The sequence below is a fragment of the Idiotropiscis lumnitzeri genome, chromosome 14 (genome assembly GCF_059441095.1).
Source record: "Idiotropiscis lumnitzeri isolate Australia: NSW breed Sydney's pygmy pipehorse chromosome 14, RoL_Ilum_1.0, whole genome shotgun sequence".
Lineage (NCBI taxonomy): Eukaryota > Metazoa > Chordata > Actinopteri > Syngnathiformes > Syngnathidae > Idiotropiscis > Idiotropiscis lumnitzeri.
Window position 1 is genome coordinate 13,595,407 of NC_142404.1, and position 19,746 is coordinate 13,615,152.

At 39.7% G+C, this 19,746-nt stretch overlaps 1 protein-coding gene across 4 annotated transcripts in view; it reads right to left on the reverse strand.

Annotated features, from left to right (window-relative positions):
• LOC148323576 (ephrin type-A receptor 6-like) overlaps nucleotides 1-19,746 on the reverse strand; it is a 132,309-nt gene that overhangs the window by 74,988 nt on the left and 37,575 nt on the right. For all 4 annotated transcript variants that reach the window (XM_088315886.1, XM_088315885.1, XM_088315884.1 and 1 more), the window contains one exon: nucleotides 12,722-12,786. Coding sequence is in view for 2 of the 4 variants with exons in the window: in XM_088315884.1 (XP_088172010.1) it covers nucleotides 12,722-12,786 (65 nt within the window). In the remaining 2 variants the exon portion in view is untranslated. The remainder of the gene's footprint in view (nucleotides 1-12,721; nucleotides 12,787-19,746) is intronic.

Sequence of the window (19,746 nt, forward strand, 5' to 3'; positions counted from 1 at the left end):
CATTCAACAAACAGCTCTAAAACTATTTGTCATTGGCAGCTCGTCATTTGTACGATTAACTCCGCTTGGAGTTAATTTTTTCAGTCAAGTAGTCCAAGATAGTGCGGTGAAGAATCAGTTAAAAGTCCTTACGCCACAACCCCAAAATCATCTCATGAATAGACATAAAATAACACAGGGAAGTTGACAGCATATAATCCACAAAGTATGAACATCAATATATAACAAAGAATTTGTACAATTCACTCATACATAATAACACGTATCAAATGACAGACAATATTTGTCATCTATCTTTTCGCTTTGCTGAGCATCTCCATCAATGACGCAATTGAAAACAGATAGAAGAAGCACATAATGCCAGATAATAAGCAGTCGATCCCGTCGCTCACTTGCGTTTTCACTCGCTTTTCAAATCAATGAAGTTCTTTGGCATGATAATAGCAGCGATGCTAAGTGTGGGAATAAAAAAAATCGTGTTCTGCAGCCGTTTGCTGAAGGACATCTGAGCAAGCCAGTGAACCCCTTCCCCCGAACCAAAAAAAGCAAAGTAGCAATGTCAGACAGCGCCCTTAGCGACGCTCTCTTCGAATAGTTTATTACAGCGCATCTCAGCCGTGTCAGAGGGGGATTGAGGATATCATCGAGTTTCTCCGTCTTATTATTAGACGTCGGTCTTTAATAAAAAAAAAAAAAAATTAATAAATTGTTTGACGGATGTATACAAGTATATGATTATTATAATTATTAAATGTCTTGTCCGGCCACGAAAAGAGCAAAACATTTTAAATATTCGAATTCTTGAAAAAAAATTGTAGGTTTGTCTTAGAATATATATTTTTTACTTTTCTAATCCATCACTTTCTCTCTTTTCCCATAACTCATGTGTCGACCCGAAGCTTTTTTTTTTTCCACTCGGTCTTTGTCTTTGCCAAAAACATGTAACTCACTGGTGTGTGTGTGTGTGTGTGTGTGTGTTGTGACTGTCACGGCGATTGAGATATTTTTATTCAATGCTCGACTCCCTCTGTGATGGATGAAAAACTTTTACCTTTAGAACGCGCACCCATGGAAACGCCGCCCCCCCCCCCCACACACACACACACACCCCTACTGGTACAGTAATAAGTATTAAGGAGATGGATGAAGTGTGTGCACTCATTGGGGAACTTGATGTCAGCTCTGTGACTTTATGAGCAAAACAATAATTAAGTGTGTGTGTGTGTGTGTGTGTGTGTGTGAGAGGCGGCAGACAACCTCACCTCCACAATTGATTTCTAACTTCACTGCAATATTTTGCAATCAATTTCCACAATTTTGTCATAATCACTGCAGACGTCCCGGCGAGCTGTATTTACAAAATGTCAGAACAGTTTTAGATTTTTTTTTTTTTGTGTAAGATACAAATAAATAAAATAATACTCCCATTTATAGCGCATTTCACAACAGCTGGTGCCGTAACAAAAGCGCTTTCCATATGGTGTAATATAAATTAGCGGGAAATTAGAACGCAAATTCCAAAAAAAAAAAAAAAAGAGATACCAGAAGATCAGCAGAAACAGCGACAGTCAAACGAGAGGAAACGATATATCCAATTTGTAGCGTTGGCATGGGTGGGCCCAAAGTGAGATTTTGGTCACGAGGTCATAAGTCACCGGTGACACTCCCATGTGTGAATCGTTTGTAGGAGGTCGATGGATGAGCTGTTCTCGCCGATACGTGCCTCTCACCCACTGTCAGTTGAGACAGACTTTCGTTTCCCTGTGACCTTGTACATGACAGGTGGTATCGATGGAAACCATTCTTATGTTAAAAAGAAGATCCACTTCTTTGTAATGTGCATCAAAGATGGATGGATGAATGGATTTGGATTTAGGCTGAATGTCAGAGCTATTTTAAGCTTCTCAATTAGATACTGTAGGTATTATCTCCTGTCTGATGTCTCGTAACCAAAAACCAAAAGACGGCGTGTGAAAGCAATTTTAACGGTTGGAGAATAAAAGAATCCAAAATGTGCTGTTAAAAAAAATGTCGGCAGCCTTTTAATTGCAGAAACATCACATTCCACTAGAATTATGATTTTTTTAAAAAAAATTATTTAAATGCGCTGTTTTTCAATAAAGGGATATGAATTCATATTTTAATCCGTTTATTTGATTAATCAAAGAAAAAAAAAAGACTGATTAATTGACGCTCTAGTCTGATCGCAATGAAAGGAACCGCTTGAACAGATCATAATTGAAGTAATATGTGACCACCTCCACAGCGGCACAGCCATCCCTCTTGCAGATCCACCCGCATGCGCTTATCTGGGAAACTAGCTACCAGCATCGTCTTAACCTATCTTCACGGAGAGATTTTTTTTTAACTCCAAAAAATGTTGATCATAACTTATTACACTTTCACTTTTTTTTTTACACCAAACAATTTCGGCTAAAAGTAGAGTGCAGTGCTCACACTCAAGCAGACCCCTCACAGAGCTTTGACTGCCCAATTTCGAGCCACATTAGAAATACAAAGATGCGATGAAGCAAACATCCATAATGGCAAAAAAATGATTATGTCTGTTGTTTTAAATGTGATGATGATATGGCATTTAGGGAGCGTGCTTACCAATACATCACTTTCTCTTCTGAACACACACACACACACGCCCACACAGGCGGTGTCCCACTACCTATTACCAGTACACCCGTAAATCAATAATGGCAAGTGAACAGCGGCGAGCAAATGAAATCCAAAAGACCCTGCGCTCCTCTCATTCCAGCATCCATCACCGTAAATGGCGAGCCAGCGGGGTGGAGCCTGAGCAGCCATCAGTCAACGCCATGGCGATCTCAAGAGTGTTATCGCAACGGTGACACCCGGTTGGTCAAGGCCTCAGCCATCCTCCAAAGGGCACTCAAGATAGACTTCAGCCCATATGACCCTTTAAGGGCCGTTGAGGTTCAACTTATATTTCGAGCTGATATTAAGTGATTGTTTTTTTCCTAAAGTATTCAGAAGAAAAACTAAAGCGGATGTCTTTCAGGTTCCCGTTTGGCTTCGTTATCCAATTTTAGCGGGGGGGGGTTAATTTTGTCTGTCCTTTTATGTTTCGGGTTGTTCCTGCCATCGGCCTTTCCGTGTATGACTCTTGAGTAAAGAGTTCTATTTGAACTGTGTCCCGCGGGTGTCTCGTTGTCTGACTCTTGGATTCATGCAGAGACGAGAAAAGAACCCAGACCGGCCGGTCGCCGCCGCGTATGTGTCACCAGCCGAGGGCAATGAGCAAGACCACCTATCAAGATCTTATTGATTCCTGCAGAGCAAAACTACTCGACTCAATATTAATCGGCCCCGCAGTTTCACATTTGCAGTGAAATCGCTGTTGAGTTATGACGGGCAAAAACCTTCACAGTTAACTTGGCATACCGAGTTTGCTTGACAGAGATGCTTGATTAACCTCGTATCTGTTTTGTCAGATTAAATAATGATGCCATTTAGTGCCGAGTTAACGGGCTGCAATATAATCCAGAAGGGATCAAAAATATATTATAGCTTTGTGGTTAAACAAAAAAAAATAAAAATAATAAATAAATAAGAAAAAAAAAATAAACAAATTAAAAAAAATAATAAAAATAAAATAAATAAAATGTAAAAAAAATAAAAAATAATTACAAAAAATTTTAATAAAAAAAATTAAAATAAATAAATAAACGTTGATTTAACAAGATAACAGTGACAAAATCTCCACGCATTAAAAAATAGTCGCAATAGTGGTCTAATAAGAACATATTACGTATTTTCATTTTTCAGATTTCAACATGACATCATGCGCAGCGATCACGTCCATTACGATCATTTGCATATATATTGGCAATGTTTGCCTGAACCGTAACTAAACTGAGCAGAATTTGTTCATTGGCTAACGTCGCAAGAAAAACAGCCACACACCTCTACAGTAAACAGTCATGTTACACATTAAACTCATTCGTTTCCTCCAGAAAAAAAAAAAAATCACTCCTGGTTAAACCGAATCCTTGTCACCATTCTTGATCTCATCCGCCTAAATGATGATGAGCCGTTCATCTCCACTGCAACGGCGTGATTCGTCATCTTCGGATACAGACGAGCGACCTTTCGCCCGGCCCACCACCAGCTTTGACAAAATATGCGTGGGAAAACGGGAAGGAAGAGCTCATTGTTTTACATATCTATTTTTGCCAGAGATGCCGAGGCAAGAATGTCAATGTGTGCTCAGCATCCTCTGACTGATGTGCGATCAAAGTGATGGCTGCACACACGAGTGAGACACACACACACACACACACACACTTGAGGAGCGGGTGCAACTACACCATTTAGATAAGACCGGCCCTCCCACGTAGCGAAAAGCACGCAGCACAAACACACAGTCAATACACAACATTAATTAAAAATGGAGTTATCCTTTTTATTTTTTTTATATTCCAAACAAAAAGGGATCCGTGTATCTTATTAAAAAAAAAAAAAAAAAAAGGCTCCTTGGGACTTTTTCTGAATGCTAATGGTGTTGGCATTTAAAGAAATAAGAAAAACTGATATGAGACTACTTCCCGTCGCAACTGTAGCCCGCAGCGGACCTTTAAAAAGCGTTTATGTACGATACATCTTCAAATCAGCGCTTCCAACTCGCAAATACTGACGTCGAGGATGAAGACAACTTCAGCTTCCTAAAATCTTGAAAAGGTCGTTACGATCTCATTCCCGCTCAGACCTGAATCAGCCGCATTTAATTGGACTGTAAATTATAAAAAAAAACCTGTTCTATTGATTGCGCGACACACGTTCGGAAATAAATATGACCTCCATAAGGAAAAATAAATTAATTTCATTGTATCGTTGCCCATTTCAAAGCACAGATTACAAATGATCTTGAAAGACGCAGCAAGTCGTGCGTTTCCTTGTATAAGGGTCAGCTCATTCTGCACATTATCTCGAGTGCGCACTTGGCTACAGCGAAGCTTTGAAAGGACAACACAAGCAAATCCGCAGCTGACTGTCTTTGTGTTTTCGCCACCTGCCACTCACCGCTGAGAAGAGGCTGTCAGCGAGAAGGCGAGAGATGGAACGAAAACAAAGGAAAGAATGATGTGGAGGTGACAGACAAACAGGACAGGACAGGACAGAGAGTCAAAGATAAATAGGCACAGAAGGAAACCAAAGACCGCAAGACTGACAGTGTGTGTAAAGTCCGAGTGTTCTTTAGAGGAAATAATCACATAAGAAAATAAAAAGCTTTGGGAAGATTATATAAATGTAAAAAAAAAAAAAAAAAAAAAAAAAGGCTGAGAAGCTTTGTGGTTTTAGTTACAGTCAACGGTACTTGGAATTCAATTTATAGGTAAAAAAAAAAAAAAATAAATAAATAAATAAAAAATAAAAAAATCGATACGCAAAAAAAAATAGACACACGCAAAAAAAAAAAAAAATAAATAAATAAAAAAAAATCAATCTCAGGACCAAAAATTGTCGAAAAATATGACGCAATTCCGGACATCTTCTGCGCTTTTTCTCTTTATCTGGAGGACCAAACCCTTTTTTTTTTTTCAAGCTGCTTTGGAGAATAACTGCCCCGACTGGTGCTTCAGGTAGTATTTTAAACCAAGTAGAACTTGCTACGTTGACATGTTTTACCAGCGCAGAGCGTCTTTAAAGCTCGCTAAGGTGGATGGCGGGATCTATTAAATCAAATACCTGGTTTGAGGAACTCAAGCTTGTGCTCGAATGGCAATAAAATCATAACACCGATATTATTGCAGTGTGAGAAAAATTCACAGGGGTACGTATTTTCTTCTTCCTCAAGGATTTGCTCAGTTAACTTGTATTTTTAAGGACATCGAAACCAGCAATTGCAAAATTTTCTCTTTGCACCAACGTCACAAACCGGAACAAACGTTTTATATTAACTGGCCACTTACATTAGTAATCTTTTTTTTTTTTTTTTTTTTTTTTTGAACAAAAGTGTTTTCTTCTTTTATGGTCTGTCAATGGCTTGTCTGTCCTTCTGGTGGAATCAGGAGAGATGTCTTCTCTGCTCAAAGCCACCTGACTCCAGCGGGCAGCGCCTAAACTAGCTTGACTGGAAATGAGTGCAGACAATATGGGATTGTCTGGTCTCTTCGATCAATTAGGCCAGAAGGGAGCAGAAGACACATTGTCAGAGCGAGCAAGTGGTAAAGCGCAGCTTTCAGCATCTTCGGAATAGATAATATGTTAAGTGCATTTTAGAAAGCTTGCCAGACTAATCGTTCGACCCCAGTGAAATCGTATCCCTTCTAACAGGCTCCACGCTCTGACCCCGAATACCCAAACCCACTTTCTCGCAGGATCCACAAGGAGTGAGAGCAGCGAGCTGATAATGAAACAAGATGTTTCCGTTTCTCCCGTCACCGCACGTAAAAACACACGTGGAAGACGATGCAAATGCGACGGGCAAGTTAACGTCGGACAAAAAGGTTCAAAATATGCGCTCGTAATGTTTTTCATTTTCCATAATTTATTTCTCAATGCTCGTTTCATATTGCCGCTATTCCAACCTAAACAGGATAATCATATTCAGATTTATTTATTTATTTTCTTAGTGAAAAGGCCATAAAAATGACCATTAAAGGATGGCACAAAACCGCCGAACAGCAAACCAACAACTCAATTTTGTGCATTTTATTTTCACAAAAATTCAACTCACTCAAAAGTTTAACATTTTGAGATACTGTGTTTGTTCCAAACCCGCCCAAAATTATTTGGTCTACTCATGTAGTCAGTCGTATAGGGCAGTATAAGACCCAGTGTAAGTGCAAACGAGTCACGTCCGCCATCTAGTGGTGAAAGATGATATTACAACTTAAAAATACAGGTGATACACAGTCGCTGTTATTTGCAGATTTCTAATTTCTTTTTTTTTTTTTTTTGCCATCTACCCCTCGTCTTTTATGGCAAACAAGACCTTTAATATGTAAGTATTTTATATTTTTTAAAATGAAGCCAGTTGCCCCAACTCAGATTTAAACAATACATGTATTGGTTTTTATTTCGAAAATAGTTTCATTTTTAATTCAGACTACATTTAAAAAAAATATATATATATATATATATATATTTCTGTGATTATTAAGAGTACAATGACAGACTAACAGATTAACAGCGACCGCGAGTGATGATGCATCTTCCGCGTGTCCACAAGCTCGCTTTTTATTGACCACATTGATCCGCAGGTAGAAAATGTCAACATTGCATCGATCAATCCTACTTTGCAGTATTTCCATTTTTCCTCCCCCGATTTGAAAGTGTCAGGTTGCATTTTTATCAAAATCCTTTTTTTTTTTGCCGGTGGCCTGGCACGTGTGCGTTAAAACAATACAACAGGTGAGGAGTGAAAATTTTGTTCTCTTAAGAAATCCAAAATACAATAAAAGTCACGACGTGCCCGTGTCTTCCTTTGGTTTTCTCTCGGACCACGAAGAGTGAGACAAATGGATGTGTCAGAGCTTGATGGAGCGCTGTGATTGCTCTGCTAGGTGCGAGGCTATTACTCGACGATATAGGCAGCAGCGGAGACAAATCCTGTTTGAATCAACCGCCGTTAACGTGTGAAACATGACAAGATGTCGCAGACAGCAAAGAGAGCAAATCAAGGATGACTGAAAAAATATTCAAAGCGCAATGTCGAGTGACTCATTTGCTGTCATGTCATGTCCTTTGTCAAGTGCTGTTTTTTTTTTTTTTTTTAAATTGATTTTATTTAAGAGACAAGAGATTTATTCAAATTTAACAGCAGATTTTTGTGTGTGTGTGGGGGGGGTGCAGTATTGTGCAATCAGTTTATTTATTTATTTATTTTTTTGCTTTCAAATTAGTCAGCAATTCTTCAAAGTCTTTAGACAGATTTGAAGATGCGACTAGAAAAAAGCCGATCTTTCTACCTCCCACAGTACCCGTCACACGGTGAGGGTTAGCCCAAAAAGCCGTCAGCGAGATGCCGAATGGGAGCACATTAGCTTTCGGCCCTCGTGTGTCCCTGAAAAGAAACAAGCCAATTAAGGAATCCCCCCGCTACTGTTTAAGCCCAGTTATGGCAGAGGTCACCGGGATGAACGGCGCCATGCTAAATCATTCTACCTTTTTCAAAGCCTCCGTTGGGGGAAGCTGAGTGTTTTCCAGATTATTCCTCTTTTAATTCCCACCGCTGGCCATGGCGCACGACGCCGAAGGTAAACTATGTCAGTCTCCTTCAGACAAGTATACTCCAACTCCGTAGTCATATCAGGTGTGCAGAAAGTGCTTTGAGATAAGATGCAAGTCGGTTAAATATTGCGATGAAAAAAAAAAAAATTACTTGAGAAACTGCCTTTGCAGAAATAACATACAAACAACTTTTTTCTTGAACTTGCCTCTTTCAAGCAACACTTTTACGCCTTGCATGCTATGATCGTATTTTCAGGGCTATAAGGACAAGAATATAACTCTTGTGGGGGAGGAAAAACAAAACAAAAAAACGATATACAGGCCACAACAGTTTTCTATATACTCAGACGAAATGTCAATTTCTGGTACCAATGTGTCATTTATAGACATTTGAATACGTAGAGAATACCGTATATTCCAGATTATAAACCGCTACTTTTTCCCCAGGTTTTGAACCATGTGGCTTAAACAACGGTGCGGCTTATCTACAGATTTTTCTTTCACCACTAGGGGCGCTCTATAGTTCCGAAAATACGCAAAATGATGCAAAATATTTTTTTTCTCTTGAGTCTGTTCTGTTTTAATTAGCAAAGTGGTTGCCATGTTAAAAGGCACTGTTCACAGTATAAAATTGTTTTGTGCATGCAGAAAACAATTCCTTTTTTTTTCAAGATAGAAAACTGCGTCTTATATACCGGTGCGCCTTATGGTCTGGAAAATATCGCAATTCCTTCTGTTAATGGCGACATTTCTAAAAAGGGGATGCTTTGGACGTTGTTCCACTCTGGTTTCCTCGCAATTCTCCCACCCAGCACATGGGAAATGACTCATGCATATTTCAGCAGAGTATTTGCCCGTTCGGACTTGTACTTAATGTGGCTCCACGCAGACGCCAGATCAGACCTCTCTGCCTTCACCTCACTCAGTCCTTCCTTCATTCACCCTGAGTTTCTTCACTATTCATCATGGCTCTGATTACGGAGAGAAAATCCGCCATTTCAGTCACACGCCTCATTTGCTCAAAAATGACCAAAACTATCACCTTGACAAAAATAATTTCCAGGATGTAATTCCTGGAAAGACATGCTGGGATAGACTCAACTAATTGACATCGCTCTTTCCGGGCTGAGTTTGTGACATTTCTCTCCAGTCTCGACAGGAATAAAGAGTCCAAAATAAAATAAATCTATTTTAGAATGAGAGATTTCACTCCAAGTGGACAGAGGCAGTGATGCGGTGAACGAATACAAAGGTTCGACTAAAATCATCCAAATGAAAGCTAATCGTGAATTACATACTGTAATTTTCTCCATGAGGAAAATGGTGACATGAAGCTACATTCAAATCTTGCTAGCAATTTTAAAATGATATATTCTCCCTTTCACAAACGCACATCCCTCAACAGGCCAGGCCCAGCCTTTGAAAGCCACATGCATTCAGTCACAGATACTACAGTACTGTAAATTCATGACGATGGTGACACCAAGTGGACAAAAATAATATGGCACCTCACATGCAGAGTTTGCATTTGTGAGCTTTAGAATATGCATAAAAATAGTAAAATGATAAATAATAACGATTTTTGACTATTGCTAAGAACATCGGTTCTTGATGAAATACGAACCTAATATCAATGACATCATGCCATCTAGGGCAGGGGTGCGCAAACTTTTTGATTGGCGGGCCACAACGACTTCTAAAATTTGACAGAGGGGCCGGACCAGGATCAGATGGATGGAATGTTTGGGTAACCTCACCTCATCCGAGAAAAACTTTTTAAATGAAAGTGAACAAAAGAATTACAACAAAACATGTCTTTGAAAAACGACAGTATTTAGAAAATAAAACATTAACAAGGTTTATTCATTACATTTTTTTTCAAGTTGGGCGGGCCGGATTAAAACGTTTATCGGGTCACATGTGGCCCCCGGGCCGTAGTTTGCCCACCTCTGATCCTGGGTGACTGTGTTGTCTAATTCCACTGCTAAACATGCCAACAGGAGCATTCTAATTGCATTTACTTGGTAATTGAATTAAAATAGGACACTTTAATTCACATGGACCATCGGCATCAAATAACCACATGGAATGTTAAATTAAATTAAAATTGTCACATTCATTTGATGGAAGTTGCACAATCAGTTCGTTCACCACACTTGGCTCTTATAAAATACATAATATTTGATTGAAATCATTTGAGGGCTGGCGACGCAATCTTGGAATGAGCCCTGGGTTGTTCAAGATCATCCCTGCATTATTTTATTTTATTTATTTATTTTTTCTATTATTATTCGGCTGTTCATACGTTCCTAAACGGTGTCCCGCTTGATATGTCAAGCTACCACTGGTCCATCCCCGGCAGGCAGCTACAAGGTGGCTTTCTCAAGCTGCCCTGATACCAGGCTGTGTCTAATACGCTGGGGATTGACTTCCTCTTGCCAGGTCCCAGGAAGAGAAGAGGATTTCAACTATTTTACCTCCCAAGATCTTCACACCTTCCCTTAGGCCCTCTCACCTTGATGCCTTAAATATTAATGCTAAATCCGTGGATAGTGGATGGAGTGAGGAGGGGAGAGGGCTGACGGCTTAATCGTGGCGCCAGTGCCCCCCCCCCCCCCTTGCTTTTTTCCTCAATACTCTGGCTGGCTGTCACCACGACCTACATGATGTCATCACCCCCCCCCCCCGTAACCCTGATATGGGTTACTGCCGACGTCGCATGGAGGGAGACGAGCACGCCGAGGAAAAGGGGGGGACCTCGGGGATTCTGCTGAAGAGGAGCATTTAAGACGATACTCAAAGTAAGAGTGGAGTTTAGGGGAAAAAAAACAAAAAGATTGTGCAGTAATTGTTTAAAGTTGAAGAAGTTGCTTTTTTTTTTTTTTGCACAGTCGTCAGCGCTCGAATATCTTCGTTCCTTTCAAAACTTTGAATATTGCCACTTTGCGGAGAAAAGGCTGTTTGTTGTTTTTTTAGGCGGCGGTTTACCCAATCAAAAGTTCTCAGCGAGGTAAGTAGCTGTTTTAAAATTTGTGAAAATTGCTTTCTGGCAGAAAAAAACAAAACCGCGAATGAGGTATGGAAATAAAAGTTTTTTTTTGGTTTTTTTTTTCCGAAGGTTCGTGAGAGAATAACTTAGATGAAAACAAATGAAAAAGTACGATGAGTAGTTTGGGGAGATAAACGGAAATGGAAATCCACTGAGAACTCCGGTGGATATATCCTGTACAAAGTGCCACTTAAAAGTCGGACTCGGCGACTGCAACGGACAGATTCATGCCATTTGGAAACGGAATTAGGGAATAAATTATGTTTCGTCGTTAACAAATGTGAGAGGCTAAACATGTCTCCTGAAAAGTAAACTTGAGCATGATCAGAGCAGCCGTGACATGACAAATGTTAATAAGGGCAAAAACAATGCCTCGTCTTTTGGTGACGTAACATCTTCATTTTGGTGGTGGGGCGGGTCACGCAGACAACGCTACGCAACGCTGCAGTTCCTTATAAACGTATTTCACCCGCGCCGATTTCTTGCAAGGACTCCAGTGAGTGACTCCGCCACGTTCACCGAGTGTCTCACCAGTGCTGACTTTAAGGGGAATGAGAAGAATCGCTACGATTGACTGGCATCCAAGCCAGGTGTTCACTCCCACAACAGCGCCAACGCCCATGTCTAAGTAAACACGAACAAAAGTCCACCCGTGCACAAAATTAGACTGCACTTTGTGTTCAACTAGCACCAAATTAGGCCCCCCGGACTTTTAGTCACTGGACGTCCATTCAAAGGGAAGCAACAACCAAAACGGGACTCGGAAAATTGAGGAATATGGGCACGCGTGGTAATTGACCGAAATAGCAAATGTTCCACGGTTTAGCAAAAAATGAATTGTTGCACTATAAAATCGGAGTTCTCCTTTTTTAGTTCAATAAAACCAAACCTTCGGATGGCACAATACACGTGTTCACATTTCTCAGTCAGCTGCTGCGCTTCAGGCGCCTTGTCTGAGCAAAATGGAAATTTTCGAGTAGTAGACTGTCATAAATACAGCGTTAGGCAATAATTTTTCTCGTCTTGGAGCACCGCCACCCAAAAGGTGAAATGAGGTCCAGATGCACATTGAAATGTTATTCCCTCATCACGTCCACGCTCTCCCTGGTTGTATTTATGCGTATTCCAGCTGCTGTCGGATATTCGGACTAATGGCCATCCAATTTGCTTGCCACCGATTCACATTTAAGGGGAGTGAAATATTGGTGTGGCTCGGCCGTGACGTGACCGGAAAGGAATTGAACCGGGAAAGATTGAACGTTTTATAAAAGCCTCCGAAGAAATGTTATCTCATCATTTGCTTCCGAGTTGCTTTATTTCCCATGAGGCTTGAGAGGCCTCTGAAAACAAAGACGTACACGTCACGGTAATCGATAGGTAACCAAGACCAACCTCCCAAAAAAAAAAAAAAAAAGAAACGTGGAGAGTAAATACAGAAAGTGTAAGAGTTGTGTGCGGAATCCTTACCCCATTTATAGGATACGTCTTCCATCCGAGCTCTCCAAGCACAGACGTTGTATCCAGCAGCACAACTGAAATGAAAAAAAAAAGGAGGGAGGGGGAGGGAGGGGAGGGGGGGGAATCCGCCTATTATCCATCTGTCAGCGCACAAAAGTTCCATTTTCACACTGGAAATTGAAATATCAGTCATAAACATGTTCATTTAGGCATTTTATCATAACAGGAATGAGTTTTCTTGGATGAATATTTATCAGCATGGCAACCCAAACGGCAGGAACAACAGGGCTGCCACTCGCCACACAATTTGGGGGGGGGGGGCTGATAGATTGCCCTCAAATTGCTGTCAACAGTCCATTCCCTTGCCTGCCCTTCCACCGTTTTTACGTCATTTTCAGACACAATATCTGCTTCCTTGGCTGTGTGCGACTGCGATAGAAAAACACAAACGCAGCAGGAGTCCAACTTTGCGATGGAAATTGGGTGTGTTTGAGGAATTGTGTTGTTTTCATAAGTTAAAATAGTTTTCGTCTCATGCAAATGAACCACTGCTCACCCCGCTCTCCTTTACGGCAGGGGTGTGCAAAATAATGGTTTTCATTACTTAGATGACGAGCGGCAGAGTTTGGGGAAGGCTAGTAAACCGGCTGACGACATATTTAACAAATATTCAAGATCCTTGAGAAACCAGTGATCCAAAAAAAAAATTCAGGAATTAATTAAAAAAAACAGGAACAGTTCACCTCTTTGTGCCCGGACTGGAAGTGAATCACACTTGCGTAAAACTGAGACTAGATATTAAAATAAATAAATAAATAAATTAATTAATTAATTAAAAAAAATAAAAAATTAAATTAAAAAAAATTGCATTTTCATTCGGGCTGGCAGCACTTCGTTTGACGAGGTACCACTGAAAAAAAATAACTTTCCAAGTGCAAGCATCCATCCATTCCTAATCTGTACCGCGGGGGGTGCCGGGGCCTATCCCCGCTATTTTTTGGGCAGTGGGCGGGTTACACCCTGAACTGGTTGCCAGCCAATCGCAGGGCACACATAGACGAACACACCCCCACACACACACACCTCGGGCCAATTTAGAGTCTTCAATCCACCTACCGTGTATGTTTTTGGAATGTGGGTTGGAAACCGGAGTACCCGGAGAAAACCCACGCAGGCACAGGGAGAACATGCAAATTCTTCACGGGAAGGCCAGAGCCCGGAATCGAACCCAGAACTTCATGATCGGGTTTGTTTGGCTCATTGACGTATGTCACACGTTCTCAAAAGTTGCTATGGGCAACGCTGATCCACGCACCGTCACTTTCAAAGTCAGTGAATTTGCCGTGCATGCGTAGGAGGCGGACACGTCGATATTCAAGTTTCCATCGTTGGACTTTTTGCTGCTTTTAGGTCAAATATTTGGTCGTCTTTGTTGTGGAGCTGACATTCATACCGTTGGCAGCGCCAGCTCATCCACTTTCTATAAAGTTGATAAACAACACAGAACAGCGATGGATGTTTTTGTTTTTTTTCTTTTCCCCCCTGTATTGTTTTGTATCTCATTTTCAAGTCAGCCCTCGTCCGCCTTGCCATGTTCACTTTTTTGTTTTCAACAAATCAGCATTTTACTTCAGCTTGATTTTTTTTCCCTGTCTCTTTTTGTGACATGAATATTATATTTAGCTCCCCTGTTTTTTTTTTGTCTTACTGTCATTCCTAGCCATTTATGTTTTTTATTTTTTATTTATTTTTTTTTAGATCAAGTGCAGTCGTTAGAGAATTATGAAGGCCCGACATGCGGCTCCCGACTATGATGGCAGTGTGCATTTCTGCCACCTTGGCGTGAATGAAAATTTCTCGTCCACATAGAAAGAACCTTTTCGATTTCTTTCGACAGTCCCAAAGACTCCTCCAGACACTTAAGTGGACCGGCAACGTTCCAAACATACAAAGTGGCTCTCGCTCGCGTGAGTAGTCATTTGCTTTGACCTTCTGCTGCAGGCGATGAGCTCAAAGAGTTTGAATTCAAAATTGATTCTTTACAAGCACCTTAAAGTACGTTACAAACACTATGCAGTCTGTCCTCCACAAATTAAATTGCGATCAACAATGTGTGACATCGTAATCATGGACGAGAGTAACAAATCTCATTTCATTGTTTTAATTTGTCTTTTTGTTGTACAATTACAATAAATCTTCCCCACTTTGAGACACACAATTTTATCTGGAAGACTTTTTTTTTTTTTTTTACAATCAGGTCTTTAATTACCACAGAACAAATAACAGGCTTGCAAACAGCAAGCGGAGCGCAAGCACTAAACTTTTAATTCGCCCCGTAAATGCCGACTGATTTGAAAACATGTTCAATAAGATTATGACATCAATTTTTTAGCATCGAGACTGCCAGGCAAGCCTTGATGTTTAAATTCCTACTTTTTTTTTTTTTTTGTCCTATCTGTTTTTTGAGCTCGATTTAATATTTGCTTCACGGTGGCTGGATTTGGAAGAGCTGCCTTTTTTCTCTCTGTCTTTCGTCGCCTGCGGATGTCACGTCAGGGCCACTGCCAGGTTGAACAGACTAGTTGGCAAAAGCCAACAGTTTAATTGGGCATCATTAGGCCACGTTGCGCTGCTTACCTGCCCAGTACCTTCCCCAGGGCCCAGCCTGATTACTGAAGGTTGGCCCGCTTGCTCACACACTGCGGCGGGCAGTTCAATTTCACTTTCTTTGAATTAAAAAAAATAATAAGCGATGAATATGAGGGAGGAAGACATTATCATTCATTTGTAAATGTTGCAACCCACCTTGGGGACAATTTATGATGCATTCATTCACGTAAAATAATGTGTTGGAAACGAGGAATATAAATGGAGTAAAAAAAAAAAAAGGCTCTGCAATTAATCGAAATTCAATTTCAATTTCAATTATTACACTTGATTACAAAATTGGCGAAATTGTAAAAAAACTCACCAAAAAATACATTACATACACATTATTGCAGGCTGTTTCTAACATTCTTCACATAGTATTCATTTTACAATATCTAGTACTGTAGTGAGCATATTTGATTTCAAAATTTGCACTTGAGAGATTGATTTTAAGTGTTTATTCAAATATTACGATAGTCTATCTATGTAGGGCTGGGTTAAAAAAAAAGTTAGATAAAACATACATGATTAAGGTAACTGTATTGGCTTTAATTCTTACTGTAAATATGAGTATTTTTACTAATGAATCTAGTTACAGCAAGAACTTTGTACTAATTGCAGCATTGCTTCTTCCAAGAATGCCTCTCGTATAAAAATAAAAATTGGTACAGCGTGAAATCTTTGATCGTATTGAAAATCAATCAAAGTGAATCATGAATCGAAAATCGATTTTAATCGGGCCCTTGCATATCGGATCAAGTCGATTTTGGAATTTTTAATCGATACCCTGACTTAGTTCTATGGTGTATAGCAAATAAACTCCAATGCACTGTTTATACAAGCAAACCTTACTTGAATTTTTCACAACTTTCTTTTTTATGTAACTAATTCTATGAATTTTGTTTGGTCCAAGAAGAACTTAAATAATTTCAGTCTTTCCAGGAATTTGATTTGTCTTACTAATTTTTTTTAGCTTTAAACATCATACATTTTGTTCCCAAAAATAAATGATCATTTGAATAATCGTGATTTAAATTACTACCCCCCCAAAAAAAATATTGTGCATAATTTTTTTTTCCCATAACCGAGCAGCCCTAGAATGTGCGTTTACTTTTACCGTTGATTTGTAGTTCACGCCTCCACACTTGTAGTTCTAAAAGAGTACATTACGTCAACAGTGTGGACTAGATCGGCCTCAATATACAAGACATATCCATCAATCCCTTGCTCTATCCTCTCGAGAGTTATCTTTCAGGAGGGGCACCCAAAGACTCAGCCTGGAGCAGGCGGTCCGCCGGGACTTCAACTGGTTTCGGTATAAATAGAACATGAGCCGGCCAACTCACAAATAAATGGAGCTCTTGCGAAATGATGACATCTCCTGTCTGTCCTGGAGCCCTCGCACGCCTCGCAAACACCCTGAAATAGCAGCATATCCGGCGACAGTCTCTTATAGCTCGTATTTCATCCAAATTTGCATTCTTCCAAAAACTGGGATACTGGCGACGGGTCAATACGGTCTGCAGTCAATTGGGCACATCATGCAACAATAGAAGATATATTTTGAATAATGGGTCATCATTAAGAAACTCTGTCCTAAAAGATTTCGAATGAGCTATGCCGCTTCAAACATGGATTCGGCGTCCAATATGGTAAAATTATTACCAGTGTTATATTTAGATGTTTGAGGAGAGCTTGGGAGATGGCACACTTTCTAAATTCCTTTTCGACACCAATACAACTTCTTGCAAATGTATCGATGCAGATACATGGCATTTTTTTTTTCATTTGAAATATTCTTCCATTTATGCGACAAATATGGGCCGTTTATACTTTATCGTATTTTCTAAAACAAAAATTTAAATAAATACACGTGTATCAAACTATCGTGCAAAATTTTTTTAAAAAGTACTTTGGTGACGATTGCTTTAATAGTCGATTATTCTGTTGATTGTCGATTAATCGGTAGAAAAACAATATTGATATATAAAATTGTTAAAATGAAATAAAATGCTGATCATTGTTTTCCAGGGTAAACGAAGATTTGCATGCCTTGAAAAAAAAGATCAGTCTGCGCTCATGGAAGACGACAGGAATCAAAGAACATTTACCGTTGAGGGGCTGTATCTAAACGATTAATCGATTAATACACGGAGTAAAAAAATCTTAAAATTAAGCCTATTAATCATTATGGCGTGGAAAATCGATTAGCCACATAGCCCTAATAGAATAAAAATTTCATACCTGGCTTAATCACATTTTCAGACTTGGAAACGATTCACACCTTGACAGACAGAAAACGAAGCGTCGGCTGGCGTTACATCTTTTGATGACAATTACGACGTGGTGCAAAGTAAGTGTCATTAATTTGTTTGGTTTTTTTTTTTGTACAGAAGCAACAGCAGCAATTTGTTGGAACAATTAAAGTGACAGTGAACTTGAAAAAAAAAAAAAAAAAAAGATAATCTGCACTCAAAGTACAATCTCCCGCATGTACCGCCTGCTATCTGCACAAAAATTTTGCAAAAAGCCAAAATGTATTCAGATTGAGACAGCACTCTTGGCATTGCCAGTATCTAAAGATGATTTTCATCCATGGAATAGTTTTCTCATGTGATTTTATTTGCAAAACTAATGTTGTATGTTCCTAAACCATCCCCACCCCGGTAGTTAAGTTGCTCATCCCTACGTAACAAATTCACAAGCATCAAACAGGTAGCCCTTAACCAGTAACCAAGATGCAGCTCTCGTATTTCAAAAAAAGGTTTCTGACCCCCGGGCTAAAGGCTTGCATACATTTACTTCGATAAAGTGTGATTTAGCATTTAGTGGATGAGGAAAGACTGTCTCCAAAGCTCTCACGTATATTCTGTACAACAAGGTCAAGGACATGAGAAGGAAAAAAAAATAAAAAAAGACATGTACGGTGCTTATTCTCAGTTACATAAACTTGAGGATCATTTGAAAGGCTGAATTGGTCACGTTGACACATAACGGTTAAATATATTTTAAATGACATTTTACACAGAAATGCATTAAAATAAAGAAATATTTAAAAAAAAAAAAAAACATGGTTATTCTCTCAGCGTTAAGAATTCAAATCCACGCCAGAGCTCCAAGTCAACAAATTGATGCCCTGATTGGCAAGTTGATTTTTTTTCCCTCACAAAGTCAACTTCTGAATCCAATCGAAGGTTTTGAACTTGATCCGAACCGATGGCACCTCTGAGAACAAAAGGACGAAAAAAAATGGCCACATTTACATTTTATTATCAACGCACACTTCCTATTTTGTCACTTTCTGCTCCTATAGCGAGAAAATTACCGAGTGTATTCCCAACGTGCACTCGTGGCTGCCTTTAGACTTTCTCGCAGGGTCTGTTCGATCCTCCTCATGACTCACACGTTGGCCAAGGATGGATTACATCCCTGATTTGTAAATCGTGAAACTCTGCCTCCCGAAGAACAATCGCATTTTCAGCAATGTCGGAAATAAGGAACAAAGTCCTCATCTTCAGATTGCCTTTGTGCTGCGTCTAAAAGCGTCTCGAGGAATCAAGTTAGGGAATTGGATTCATGAATTCTCATTCTTGAGAAGATTGCTGCCGTCGACGAAAAGGCGAGGAGAAAAAAAAAAAAAAAAATGGAGATAAATTCATGACGGGTTGTGTGTCTATGTGATGCTCTTGGAACTTAAAGATGACATTGCTAAATGTTGTTTTGCGGTTGATTGTTCTCCCCAACGATAGGAAAGGATTCTATTTTCTTTTCTTTTTACATCTCAGGCCTTTGGAGTCGTTTGTGTCTGATTTCAAACGCATCAATTTATAAAAGCGAGTCTGAGCGGAAGAGCATTAACAGATACGGGCACACAAAGTACAGCTAAGCAATGAAAGGAAAATTTTTTTTAAGGGAATTTTCATTTTCTCAATCACAGGAGGGGGGCGGGGGGGAGACCATCTTGGACCCGAATGCTGAATGGCGACTGTGTGACTTCATATCACGTCGTATGCAGCAGACGGCCGTCATTTGTTATCTGGAACGTTGCCGAGTGGATTGTGTTACACACAATCCGTGTCTGTTTTTTTTTTTTGTGTGGTGAGGACCGACCACTCCATTGCGTTGATGCATTAGTCTTTATAAAACAATCAGAAATCAGAAATCCCTTTATTGTCATTGTACTCAAGTGTGCAACGAGATCAGAGGTGAAAGGTAGACGATCAACATGAATTTATTTTTAAAACACTTTTAAATGGGATCTAATAATCTCACTTAGAATGTCCAAATATATTTATTTTGACGTTTTGGAAGCAAATACTCGACTGTGAATGTTGCTGATGTCAGCGAAATGCTCCGACTTAAGAAAAAAATTGTTAAAAAAAAAA